General features: G+C 33.9%; 1 protein-coding gene across 1 annotated transcript in view; it reads left to right on the top strand.

Moving 5' to 3' along the window:
- The window catches only part of LOC108690345 (spondin-2), a 172,581-nt gene that overhangs the window by 118,437 nt on the left and 39,664 nt on the right, over window positions 1–14,480 (top strand). The window contains exons 3-4 of the mRNA XM_018197591.1: window positions 10,850–11,163; window positions 11,935–12,114. Of these exons, the coding sequence (XP_018053080.1) occupies window positions 10,850–11,163; window positions 11,935–12,114 (494 nt within the window). The remainder of the gene's footprint in view (window positions 1–10,849; window positions 11,164–11,934; window positions 12,115–14,480) is intronic.

The following is a 14,480-nucleotide window of genomic DNA, read 5'->3' as shown; positions in this document are numbered from 1 at the left end:
AATATGAATTTTAATTTTTCCATCAGCAATAAAGGTTTCTCTTCGAGAAACAGCAAATTTTTTTATTGTTTTGAATTATTATATAAAAATTTGAAAAAAATATATTTAGTTTTAATAACAAATTTTTACCATCATAAAAATTGGATTGTATTTCATTTATTTTTTACAGATTTAAATTTAAATTTATATAATATCTACCAAAATTCACCTTTAATTAAATCACCTTTAAAGACTTCAATTATCGGTAAAAAAAAAAAAATTATTATGTGTAATCTGTAAATTTTTTGGAGTGGAATTTCATCCTAAAGAATGAAAATTGAGTCTTGAAAAAAAGTGGCTCAATTTTTAAGAGATAAATTTCAGAGCGAGATTCATTTTTAAAAAATATTAACACAAATAAATATTAAAATATTAACGGCTAATACATAATTGTAAAAAATATAGATTTCAAGTGTGTAATTTATATGTCCCGCAATTTCAATTCTTTTCAATTTTTGAAAATTGATATTTATTATTTACGATTATTCGTTATTTATAATTGGTATTACTCGTCTTAGTTCGCCGTAAATTTCAATAGAAATCGAATATGTACAGTAAGTACAGTTTCAAAATAATATTGCCCAATGGCAACCTGTCGACGAGCGACTACTGCACACCATTTAGGCGTTTCGTGACGCACATTGTGCACAATGTTGTTCGCGCATGGACAGGGACTGACCGGTTCGTTAGGGGTTCGTTTGTTTGCCGCAGCTCGTAACACACTCTCGCGAAAGGGTGTCGGCTTTTACGGCCATCGAGGTGCCCGGAAAATCGCCGACGTCCTATCGCGACATGGTCGATAGGGGAACGGTACGTTCATAATTTATACGGCTTAACGGAAAATTAGTTATTGTTCTCGACAAATTCGATGCTGCGGCAACCGCGTTGCACGTTACACCGGTCAGATACACTATTGTTTGCAGTGTGGTAAACGATTATTCCGCTGGATAACAACGCTGAATAACGCACAAGTTCATGTAAATATTGATGTTTACAAGTGCGCATTTTTTCCCCAATTTTTTGATGCAAATAGATCATAGAGAAATGCGTATTTTAGCATTACTTGGTATCACAGTCATTGTGACACAAATCTATATATTGTGAGATTGTGGATTGCACAATGTATAATAAAATGTTTCGTTTTATAATATAAATTCAATCATTTTAACCATTTTTACAATTAATTAAAAATTACCTAGCAACAGAATAATAATTTAATTGAAATAAACAAAAATTAATATATAATATCTTAAAAATATTTCTCGATATATTATATTATCTCCTGTAATTGCATTATGATCCGAAACGCGCAGTCTAATCATACGTGTTTATTTCGGCGATATTGATTGGCAATGTTTACCTGTCGCATCATTTGTATTTCCCATGCACGAAATTATTCGCACGGCTTCTCGTCACCAATCGTTTTGTTTGACGTATGTTAATTGCTGTTTCCGATAAACTTCGTCCACAAACCGGCCGCTATTTTAAGTCCACGATATTATTTGCGATAGTACCATTCGTCTCCGCTAGTCGACGATGTGCCATTTGGTTACGCGTTTAATAATCACTCGTTTCCCGAGGAATCTAGGCGAGCGAATGTTCATTTCCTTCCTAGACTGAGCATCGTTGCTCCGTAAACCCCCTTTACGTTATCCACCACTAGGGCAGTGGTGGTCGCTCTCAATTTTGGACATTCGAAATGCCCCATTTCCGGAGGAACGTTGCCCGTTACCCGCACCATCCATTTACCGGTTCGTCGATAAGGGAGAAAACGGATCGATAGCGAGAGTATATCGTACTTGCTGTGGTGCGCGATGGTAAATCGACTGTGACAGTGTGTAAGTTTCAAATTCTAGTAACTGAAAATTTCTCCAAACACTTTCTTAACGGAAAAAAGAATATTCTTTAATAACTTTAACAACCCAATAATACATTCAAGTATAACTATTATAATAGAATTAATTTGGTCCCCATTAATAGCGTTTTAGATAATGTTAAGGGGAAAAATCAACTACACAAAATATTTTTAGAGAAATTTCTTAAAATTAAATATGTTATACATCGAAGTGTTAAATTGCGACATTCACCATAATTAACCTATCATGATTGCAATTTGATATTATGGTGCGATATATTCACGCAATTGCAAATATATTGCGTGTCAAGATATTAAATTGCAAAATTCGACATAATTAAATAATTCCAGCGCAATCATAAACCAGATGCCCAATTAATTAATGTTAATTCAATATGTTCAGTACGGTAATCCGTGCAAATGGAATTAACGGTTGAATTTATATGTTTAATAAATTTGACTTCATAATAGAAGTACGATATCCTAAACCATTGGCTCTTCACTTATACAGGCAATATGTTGTAAAAATATTATAATTACTTGTTTATCTGTCAATTTATTTATAAGATATTTTTTAGGAGTTTTTAGAAACAAATATGTCAAAAGAAATATAAATCACAATTTAAATTTATAAAAAAGAATTAAACCTAATTTAAGTTACTTTTAATCATTTTATAAGTCGCTGCTCCTACTCAATATGTCGTTAATTTAAATAAAACAATGAAGATAAACAAGTTTAGCTCAAGAAATATATAAAATTTGACTCAAATTTAGTTTGTATTATTTATTAACAATAAATTTATACATTAATATAAACATGATTTATTTCAAAAGGTAAGCAATTAACTAAGCAATTTAACAGAAACGAAATGATTTACAGTTTGACACACATAAAAGTTGAAACTAATAAAATGTTATTTAACTCAAGGAATTGCATTAGTCTTTTGATATCTATACTAATGCTCTACATATATATATATATATACAATAATTTTTCCGATTTATAAAAATTAAGATTGTGCATCGAAAGATACGATAATAACGCAGACTCTGGAAATTATTGTTGAAAAAATCATGTTCTCATTTTTTTTCTTTTTCCCAGAATGTGAGATGCTCACGTTATGATATTAAAGATGCAACTTTAAGTCGCACTATATGAAACTGGCCGTCGTGTGAAATAACAGTATCGTCATAGCGGAATTGGGTTATCCACTTTGTAGGAGCACGTTTCGCATGCTCGCGCGTTTCATACATCCGCGAGAGAAGAGCAGGTACAGATGCCGAGAACATACGCGGCGCTCGTTTGGGGAAAAGCGAAGGAAGATACAGTGCGAGCCGCAGTTGCACGCGCGATGCACAGACGGCTCGCGGTTGCGCCAAGTTAAGACCGGCTTGTTAGGAAAGTTGTATCAAGTTAGATCGTGCTACCCATGAAGAGACTTCGCTTGGGAGCTTCTCCTAAACACATCGCTTCTCTCCCGATCTCACCCCCACTCAACCGAGCCGAAATCCTCCGTATAATGTCACCCGTATTCGCCAACCTATACTCCCCTCCCTCCTCACCCTTTGACCGTGTCGACCTTCATATATATCTATGTGAAACACGCATATGTATGTGCATGCGGGTACGAATGTATAGGGCGCATATAGTAGATTTACCCGTATTATTACCCGTAGCAGTTTGGCAGAAACGGAGAGCCCCATGGTGCCTCATTAAGTTCGCGAGGGACATGCCGATCCACTTTGCGTGAAGTAATTTTAGCTCCATGCACATAAGGTCTTATATAAACTAAGGACTAGTTCTAGTTTAGTATAGTTCTTAATTGATTAAGAAATAGAAGTGAGATGCAGAAGCAAGATTACAAATTTTATAAAAAGTTATTAGCCTTAAAATACGCGTTATACAATATCTTTTAAGAAAAGTTTTTGAAATCATAATTCAGAATATTTAATACAATATATCAGAGACATAAAACAGAATGAATGGGTGACTTAGAATGTTTCTTATTATTAAATTTTAAGGAATAAGCATATCCCGCTGTTATATTAGGAACTTAGGGACTGTGTACGAAAATATAGATTTATTGGCCATACGGCTAGGCATAAATTTCTTTCGCCACTATATCAGTATGGTGAAAAAGCTTCTTTGACTTTATCGCTGCGAAATTGTATGAAAACTAGGCCATCTGTTTACAGCATAATATGGTTTTATTAGACATCAAGCAAAAAGCGCTCTGACATTTCGTAATTTCTTCAGGAGGTAGCGAGAAAACATTAATATTTTGAACATTCGATGTCTAAATCTTGTGTTTTATGCAAGAAACTCGCACACATACAATATAAATCATTAATATTATACTAACATGATGTATGAAATATCTAATATGATTTAATGTAATATTGTAGTATAATAAATTATTTATGATGTGTGTGTGTGTGTGTGTGTGTGTGTGTGTGTGTGTGTGTGTGTGTGTGTGTGTGTTTATACGTCAAGTAGTTAACTACGGATTAGATCAGACACAAGACAAAACAGTATAATCGCATTGCACGAAAGTAATTGAATATAATCTCATAAAAGCAGCTCTTTGTACGTACAAAGAAAATTTACTGACATTATTACCTATTTTGGCAACAATGCTAAAAGAGGGTCGTGATGTTCTATTAAATTCTTCGAAGATGAAGCGACTCATTCCTTATATTCTCTTCTTCGTAGAACACTAAGAACGTGCCTACTAAAATATGCGTGCCAAATAAATAGTTAATAACTCTAAATTTAATAGATATAATACATTTTAACACAATTTTTGATCAATAAAAAATTTCCATATTTTATAGCAGAGCTCAAATGAAGAGGCAATAGTTTTATAAAACTAATTTTTCCTCTTTTTCTTCATATAATTATTATAGTATATAATAAAAATAATTTTTAAATGTTATAAACTAGGAAACAATAAAATGAAAAATTTTTGTTTAGAAAAAATATCTTCTGTCAAAAAGATTAAATTGTACGCTGTACAAATTCTTATTTTGCAAAATTTTCTGAATAGAAAAATGGTAAAATAGTAAAATAATAATTAAAAGATTACAATAAAAATATAATTTAGAAAAAGTCTCAGCGTAAGGAATCAATGGAAAAGAAATCAATTATAGATACAACAGATTTTCTGGTCGACAATATAGAAGTTAAAATACCTCACATTCAATAAAAATGAAAATGATATGTAAAGACTGTGAAAGCACGACATTGTACGGCTAAAGTTATTTTATCGCGATTAGGAAAACTCGTGTCAATATTATTATATAGTATAAATATATTCCAGTTCAATTCTTAAGTTATATATTCGCGTAATGCTGGATAGTAGCGGAAATATAAAAACGGTGATAAATAAAAGTTGATTGCACTAATTCTCTTAAACTATAAATACATAAAAAAATATTTAAATATGAAGTAAAACACCAAAGTGAGAAAGAGTCAGCAAAAACATAACTGAGCAGATAAAATAAAGGAATATTAGCGCGAAACACGGTAATGCTTCGAAGAAAAATATAACAGAATTGCACTAGTGCAGTATCTAATGAAATTGCGCTACGATAATTAGCGGTATAAAGTTTAATTATATGTCTGTATTAACGTTAATTCGCGTTCTACAAGCGTTAAAAAGTGGCAATAGTGATAAAATGTTTTTTTTAATAATACTAATTCTATATATAGAACTAAGAAATACTAAAAAAGAGCAGATCTTTTAAACGATAATCATTACACAATTGAAATAAAATTTGCAAGATAATATCAAAGTCTGCTGAAAAAATAATAAAGACCTAGCACTTAGTCCTCAAGTTAAATGAACGACGAGAAAATATATTAGGACAGTTAAATTATGCACCTGAAGATGATGACACAATTTAGTACAAATAGTACGAAAACGTACGAAATATCTATCGTCTTAAATAGACACGACGATGGTAGTAAAAGTTCTCCTTCACTATTTCTCTCTAGGTGCACATAAACGGATATTCAATCGATGAAAGAACAAAACGCGAAAGCGCACTTTCCTAAGAGATAATACAGATAATAGAGAGTTCGGATAAAATAAAATTCTAAAAATATTAGAATGTGTCGAATAAGATAGGATAGAGAGAAGAGAAATCTACAGTAAAAAGAACTGCAGTATTACGTTCTTGTAAGATCCGCTGCGTATCTATACTCTTATAATTTTCACACGCTCGATGAGCTGCTCGAACATCCAGAATGAGAGTTTTATGGATCGAATTTCGAATATAACAATCTCTCTCACACTATTGCTATTCCAGCATGGAATCTCTTCGTGACCTAGGTCGACCGCGATCGCCGCCTCTCAGCTCTTTTCCGAGGAAGTTGAAAAGTTGTTTCAGACGCCAATTCCGAGGAAGATGAAGATGAACAAAGAACTACCGGCGGAAGAGGTAAAGCGTCTTCCTACTCGGATTTTCATCCAGTCTGGAGTATAATCCGGACTTTCTAGCTCCTCCACTGAAGGAACTGGAAACATTTACAGCCAGCCGACACGAAACTCGTTGCCCCTCTCTGCGCATGACTATCAATCCGACTTCTACCCCTGCTATCGTTCGCCGCGAATTTATCAATCGATGTTGACGCGTACATCCGTTCTTTAGCCACCGAAATGAACGGCTTCGTCTCCTCGACGCGATCACGAATAATTTGTCAAATCACGCTTGTTTGCTCTAAGCTTTCCTGAACTTACGGAAACGGATAAGTTCGGCAACGAACCAACCCTCAGCTCGTCGTCGTCGGCGCGTTCTTCGTGGCACTAATTAAAGGTCGCGTATTGTCACGAGCGAGCTTTGTTCGCATTTCAATTACGACCCGGTCGATTTCGTTGAATGAAGCGCCATGAGCCAATCCAAAAGGTCTCGCCCCAACCGACATTGTTCTTATCCCTCTTGTTCATCAGGAATTCGGCCGCTTTAAGACATATATTTGATATAGTACCGATATGAAAATTGAATATTATACGGAAAGTGCAGAGATGCTCGTTTAAATCTTAGACGATCCTCAGAAAAGCGATTATCCGATCCATCAAAAATCAAAACTTTATCAACAAATATATTAAAGTTAGTTTGTTCAAGACCTATACGGAATGCTAAAGTATTTAAAACTTTAGTTCAAGACAGATTTAAAAATAATAACTTTGTGTGTTGGACTGTGAAAAGAATTATAGGCTACTCAAACTGATTGTTAGAGTGTCAAAATTTTTTTGTAATATTGCTATCATATTTGAGTTTTCTACATAATTATTTTGACAACAAAATTATATATATATATATATATTTTTTTTTTCAAATCTGTATCTATACCTAAATTTTTAGATACTTTAGCAAAATCGTTCTATCGTATAGTATGAAAAGCCTTCCTGAATACGTGATCAAATTTTTGAACTTTCAAATAAATTCTCTACTAAATAAATAGAAATTTATGTTTCATTTGTTTGATAAGACAATGCAATATTTTTGCTGTCTTTCGCTTTAACGATACAATTCTCGTGAAAGGAAGCAGCTCGTCGCTTCGCGAATTCTTTGACAGGGTGAATTATGACGATCATTAGGTGGATTGATTTTACCGTCTAGAAGTTTAAATTCAGCGACATTGAATTTCGCGAATTGAACCGCGGCCCATTCGCGTTCGTAGTGTCGTCAATCTTCGTTCCAAGCTTCTCCATTCCTCGTTCTTACCATTCGAATATGTCGCAAGAGTTGTCGAATGTAAAAAAAAAGAAAGAAATTTCTTAGGCGAATAGTAGAGGTTCCGATAGGATCAGATCGAATTTCTTATTTATTTTAGAGAAAACTTTCATACAAAATCACGATATTTGCATTGACAACAAAATTTACTATATGTTATTTCCATAAAATATTTCTCAATTAGATTCTTATTAAATAGCTCTTCGATAAAACAACAGAAAATTCACATATACAGAAAAAATTATCAGCATTTATACAGAATGCAGAGAATTTTTTCTTAGAACTTACTCTAAAAATATGACAGTCAATATGGAACAATATTGTAAAAATTTCGAAAAATTTTAATGTACAGTAAATCTCTCTCATTCATTAATAAAATTATAAAATATAAAATATAAAATAAATTTGATCAATTTTACTGAAGTACATGATAAAAATCTTTAAAATATTGTATGATACCACAATTATCATATTTTGAGGATAAATTTTAAAAGAAAATTCTCTCCGTAATAATAAAATATTCAGTTGATCAGAATCTATCGAATCGCGAGTTATACTATTGACATCAAATATTTTTCATGACATGTGTCAGAAAAGTGAATAAATCTAGATCAAAGTTGAGAATATTAACCTGTGATTATATTTTAAATCTCGCTGAAAAAGAGAAAGAAAGACATAGTTTGACATTTTACATTTATTTTCGTTTTTCTCCGTGAGTTGATTTTTATTTTGGCAATCCGCGAAAATTAAAAAAAAACAGATACTTAGAAAGATTTTCTTGAATAATACTTATTAATATAAGACCATGCAAAGAAACGAAATGGAAAAAGCGACTTCGCCGCTGGCAACGAGCGAAATTAATAAAACGCTACTATTTGCGAATATAATTTGCGGGATGGAATCAACGTCTACTTAAGTTCTGATGAAATTACCAACCGGTTAGAGACAGATGGAGCTTCAAAGAGATGAGGATAATATTCATTCATAAATTCTATCTACCTAAGGCGAGTGAGAGTAAGGTGGAAGAGAAGACGCCGCAAGACAGACGGGGATCATATTGGGACGGTTGTGAGCGAAACAAGTCAATATTAATTAATTTAATTAATGAGGCTAATTTAAGCCATGAGTCGACTTTAATAGCTTTTTCAGCTTACTTTCATGAGCAAGGCAATGTAATACTTTGACCGAGTCTGTTGGATTAATTCAGGAGCGCGTTGGATTTATTCAGATTTAACTAAAATCGGAGAACATATGCTAAATCAAAGAAAGAACTTTTCGTTCTCATTTAAATAAGGCATGATTTGAATAACTGTAAACAAAGCAGAAAACATGAATAAGGCAACGTTGATCGTGTCATTTTCTGAATAGTAAAAAATTGTATTTCTAGAAACTAACTTTATGTATATTCGATAAGATCTGTAAAAGTTATTTCTGTAAAAGTTTGTTTCTTTATGATCGGTATTCTCTCTATAGTTTGTCCTTGTGTTTAAGACCATCTTAATTTACAATCTTAAAGTATCATAAAAACTAATTACAGAGCCATATTAGCATTTTAAGACATTATTTAAGATGATCTGAATAAAAATGGATTATATGAATATCTACCTTTGACATTTATATGTTTTTCGAATTTCGAACGAATTTCTTCCATGATCGAATTTAAGTTTTTTATTTTTACATTGAAGCGACGTAAATGATTGACAGTTTCTACCGGAATTACGCAGCTTATTTCATATTCTGCGTAAAGTCTGCCAACGTACGCAGTCCATATCCCTCGCGGTTTCCACTAATTTCGTAACTAATTACGTCTCCTTCGAACTCAGCGGGACCACTGCGGCACGGGAACTATTTCGATCCCTTTGAAAGCTACGTTTCGGTTTTGTTCGAATGGAATGAGAAACCACATCGTGCAACATTTTGGCGAATAACTGGACACAATAAAAAACAAACTGGTATACAGTATGTTTTGGAAAGTTCGCACAGTATTTCACGATGATTATCCTTTGACAAATCTGAAATTAATTTTCTCTTTGCTGGAATATATATAGGAAACTTCATAAACGGGAAATTAATCGAAAATTTAATTAATTAAATTTTAGATGATAAACAATCATAAATAGAAATTAATTGATTAAAATAGTTGCTTTTGTCAAATGTGAAATTTTTACGCTTATCCTATTTCAAATACGACCAGTATTGCAAAAAGTACTCAAGTTTTCCGAGAAATACGACACGTGGTGTTTAATTGCGCCGGGTGTTTCGTCGATTTCTGATTAAAATTCCGGGTTCTCGGTAAAAAAGGCTTGAAGAAAAGAAGCAAATGGATGGTATACGATAGAAGCTGCACGGTTGTGTAGTGCACAATACCGGCCGCAATTCCGTTTGAAGCGACGTTAGTTTTTCAGCAACGCGGGACACCCAGCCGTCGTTTATTCGCCATCGATCGAACGTTAAATCGTGCGTGACGATGAATACCGGTTCGGAGTCCGGGGAGGGGGAGGGGGGGGATGAAACCGACGAGACACGGGGGTGAAGCACGTCAGAGAAGATTGTCCGAGGGATTTTTCAGGATTGCGTTGTAGACGCGCGCTTGCATGAGTATGTCGCACTGGGATCAGTATATGTATGTGTGTATGCACGGGTTTCTGATGGGATAGCGCATTATTTCCGGAGTGGCGGACAACGAGTCTCAAGCGGTACATTAATTGACTATAAATTTAATGCTGTCTCTTTCTCTCCCTCGACATTAATTCGACTATCTCGAGAACGACTTCCGTCGTCCGCGGCCGCTACTCGCGACAAAAGCAACGAATCCGCCGTTAACGAAGTGCCTTAAATACGTGCTACTTAGCGCGTTCAGAGCAACGAAAACAGAACGACGAACAGTTTCCGGAATACTTGGCAAGGGTAATTGATCGTTAAACGCATTTGCATCGCGACGCGGTCGTTGTTTCATCGCTAGTCAGATAACGATTACGGTATAATCATCGCATTTCACAGAAACAAATGCCACTTTAAATACTTTTCAAATGAATGAAAGATTCATTCAAAATATATGTATGTAATATACATACTCAGTATCGATTTACAATAAGTTGGTTTTTTCGTCATTATCACAAAAATTTTGTACTAAAAATATTTTAAATTTATACAATTAAATTGAAAGTATTTTAACGAGTTATTGTAAAGGTCCAATTTTTTTGTGTCTTTTTGTAGGTCGAACGCACGACTCAACTTACACTCTATATAGATTAGGGGAAAGATTGTCTACGGGTGCCAGATTATATGTAGAAACCGGAAGAGCCGATGGATTGGACACGGATGGGGATTCGCCCAATAGTCTTCACTCATTTACGGGTCCTCCGATTCCTCAAGGTGAAGGCACGAGTGTCACTCGAGCCTTTTTGGATGGCAATCATACTCTAATTAGCATTATGGCACGCATCAATCCTAGTCCCGATTGGTTCGTAGGCGTGGATTCCTTCCAACTGTGCGTCGAGGGCAATTGGGTCGATACCGTTACCGTGGAGGTAATTACATTCAGCATTAATATACATATGAAACTCAATGTGTCTGCGATCGAAATTTCTCTCGCAAGAGAAAATTAAATGATTGCAATGCTGAGTATTGTACATTGCAATGTAGCTGTACTTTCTCAAAAATGCCAATACTACTTTTCAATTGTCATACAAATTTAGCCTTATTCATTTTTACTTGAACTGTTAATTCTCCGTCTGCAATTTAGATTTTTTGGCATGAGCGAAATTCACTCTAAAATCTGTGAAAAGAGAAAAGAGCCTTTTTCAATGCTCTCTATTTTTTTTCCTTATTTTTGCTTAAATTTCAATTTTTATTAACTGAAAGTTTTAACATTGAGTTAAAAATCTATTTGGTAAAGTAATAGAAATATTGAGTAACTGTGAATTTTTTTTCACATTTTTTGAAAGCCTAAAATAATAAAAAATTCGGAACAAAAAAATCCCAATTTCAGACGGAAACAGTAAAAACATGTAATAATAAAAAAATTAATTAGTTCGCGTTACGCCTATATTACTTGTTCAGTTATTCAGCCATTGAATAAAATATATTTCGGACAATTGCTACGGTAATGTTACGAAATATGTATACAAAATGTAAATCGCCCCCGGAAAGTCAGATGTCTGAGCATTACTGGTCGCGAAATATAATTTATGCGCCTATCTCCGCGAATATTGCTGCACACTCTGTCATTTTGCTAAAATCCATGAATGCTCAGAAAATGCATCCGTTTAAACCATCTTCCACTATTCCTTTTTCAACAGCTCGACCCGCTGGATGGGGGCACGGATAACGGCTTCACATTCACGGCTGCCAACTGGCCGACGCAGCCCCAAGGAATCGCTTACAGGATCACATCCCGATATCCGGCACATCCCGCGGGAAGCTTCTATTATCCGAATCTACCTCGTCTGCCGCCGATAGCTACCCTCACATTTACCAAGGTACATATCTCATATTTTCGTATATGTGCGATCCTTTATTTTCTTCACATTAATTCATCGTGTGAAATAAATTGATTAACTCAGTAAAAATGAAATTTTAACATAAACTCGTCTTTGCGGTAATTACTTCGAATATTTAATTACGAATACTTAATTACTTCGAAACAGTACAAAAATCGAAAATTTTTCTACTCATATATAGAATAGTAAAAAGGTAATAAGATGAATGAATCTCGTATGAAAATTACTTCAAAATATTTTTATTTTCCAAGAAATTAGAAATATGTAAATTACATGACTGTCCTTTCTGTGGCTCGATAATATCTCATTCTTTTATGCATTTAATGCTTCGATTTCACGAGAGGTCTTTTGTCGTTTGGTAAAATAGCCGCGCAGCAGCAGTCCATTAAAAGAACATCGAGCTTCAGTAATAGCCATTAATTTATTTCCCCGGTATTGATACGCTACGTAATAAATGTCCTGACAATATCAGTTTCAGCATAAAACTGATTAATTGCATTCGCTGTTTAAACAATCTAATAATTCTTCTTGCTCGATAATATGGTCTCGATAATATAATACAAGACTGGACATTATTTTATTGCGCCAATTATCATATATCGAGCAGGAGATATAATATTGAAATTATACGTTTTCATTGATCTTTATAAATTAGAGGACAAGCAGACAAAATACACTTTAAATATTCATCTGGAAAAAACTATATTTCGCTTCCGACAAATTTGTTCCCAAATGCAATTGCTGAATTATTTTATATTCTTTTCCTCACTGCTAACATTAAATACATTTTCGACGCGCAAGAAGAGTAGCTCGATTCAACGCAAATATTTGTTTTCTGAAGCCATGCGAACAGGTTCGTCCTCCTTCACCTTGCATTCCTGCAAACATCGAACTTATCTTGGTGAGTCTATCTTCTTCGCTTCATTGCCAAATTGATATTTTTACAATTTTTTTTACCAGAGAGTCAGTTAAGTACTTTATAACAAAGATTATTTTAAGAAGTTTATAAGATTTTATCATGAAGAAAATCTTACAAGTACTTTAAATAAATTTAAAAATTTTTTTTAGATAAAAATGTATGATTTTAACAATCCTTCACTGAACAACAAGATAAATCGGATAATTGAAGGAATAAGTGAAGTCTTAAAATTAAATTATCGCTTCAAGCTAAGACTATTTTAATAGTAATATCGAGAAGATTACACATCGTTCGAATGAATAATTTAATTGATCTCAAAGATTCTCAGACCTTTTAAAATCTTTTTTCTAACCACAGCATAGTACTCGCGGTAACGAAATTCAAGGAGCAACGACTCATATTAACTCGCTAATTATCTTTGCCTACAGTCCATCCTCCATCCTATCACCCTGCTTCACTGACTCCACTTCATCCACTTCTCTGCTTTCGACCTCTCTTTGACTCGTGTCACTTCTACTTCCGCTTTCCTATAGGGCAAAGGGATGACTCGCCTACTAAATTCCTCCCCTTACTCGGCCTCACTTACCACTTAATTACCAAACTTCTGTCGCTAATCCAATATATACCCTCTCGCAGCTCGTTCTCTCTCACCATTTTCTCACCAACCTATCTTTCCTTCTTTGACTTTTGAACGTTTATGATAACGTAATCTACACTTGCTAATGCTTCCAACAGATTTGTTAATCCATTTTACATAAAGATAGAATAAAAGGTAATTTACACAACGTAAAATGATAAAAATATAATTCTCATATTGAATTCAATTAAATGCAAACTTAAAAATATAATGTCTTACTATTAATGAATTTTAATTAATCCAGTGTTTTATTTTTCTTATTCTTGATATTTAATACTGCTTTTGAGATAATTATTGATGTAAATATCTTAAAAATTTCAAACAAATTTTGTTCAAACAATCTGAATCGTTATTTGTCACATACAATCTTTACGCTTTATATAATTACCGTAATATATGTATCATTTTATTTCTCTCGCAAAGCATTTTCACGAGTAGCTATCAAGAGCCAGCTTCAATCCCTCCGAGAAGGAGAGTTGCTCGCAGCTGCGCTTACGACCCCACTGTTTCCATTAAACTTCACGCTTCCGGAACTCCATTAAACTGAAAATCAGACCGCCTAATGTAATGCCCATTTCGTACAACAACGCGCCCATTATCGCCCAAAGTGTCCGGCTTCGCGAAATCGAGAACGTTTGTTTACGCCACTTGACTTGTTGAAAGCTTTGAATAATGGAGTCATGATCGGGTGTAGAAATAAAAGTTAGTGAATAGATTGTATGATCACATTGCAGGAGACATGTTCGCAACACGAACAACAGCTGAATAATAAATTTACTAATTCTACCT

The sequence above is a fragment of the Atta colombica genome, unplaced genomic scaffold (assembly GCF_001594045.1).
Source record: "Atta colombica isolate Treedump-2 unplaced genomic scaffold, Acol1.0 scaffold315, whole genome shotgun sequence".
Taxonomy (NCBI): Eukaryota; Metazoa; Arthropoda; class Insecta; order Hymenoptera; family Formicidae; genus Atta; species Atta colombica.
Note: the sequence above shows the minus strand (reverse complement) of the source record. Positions and strands in the feature narration are given on the sequence as shown.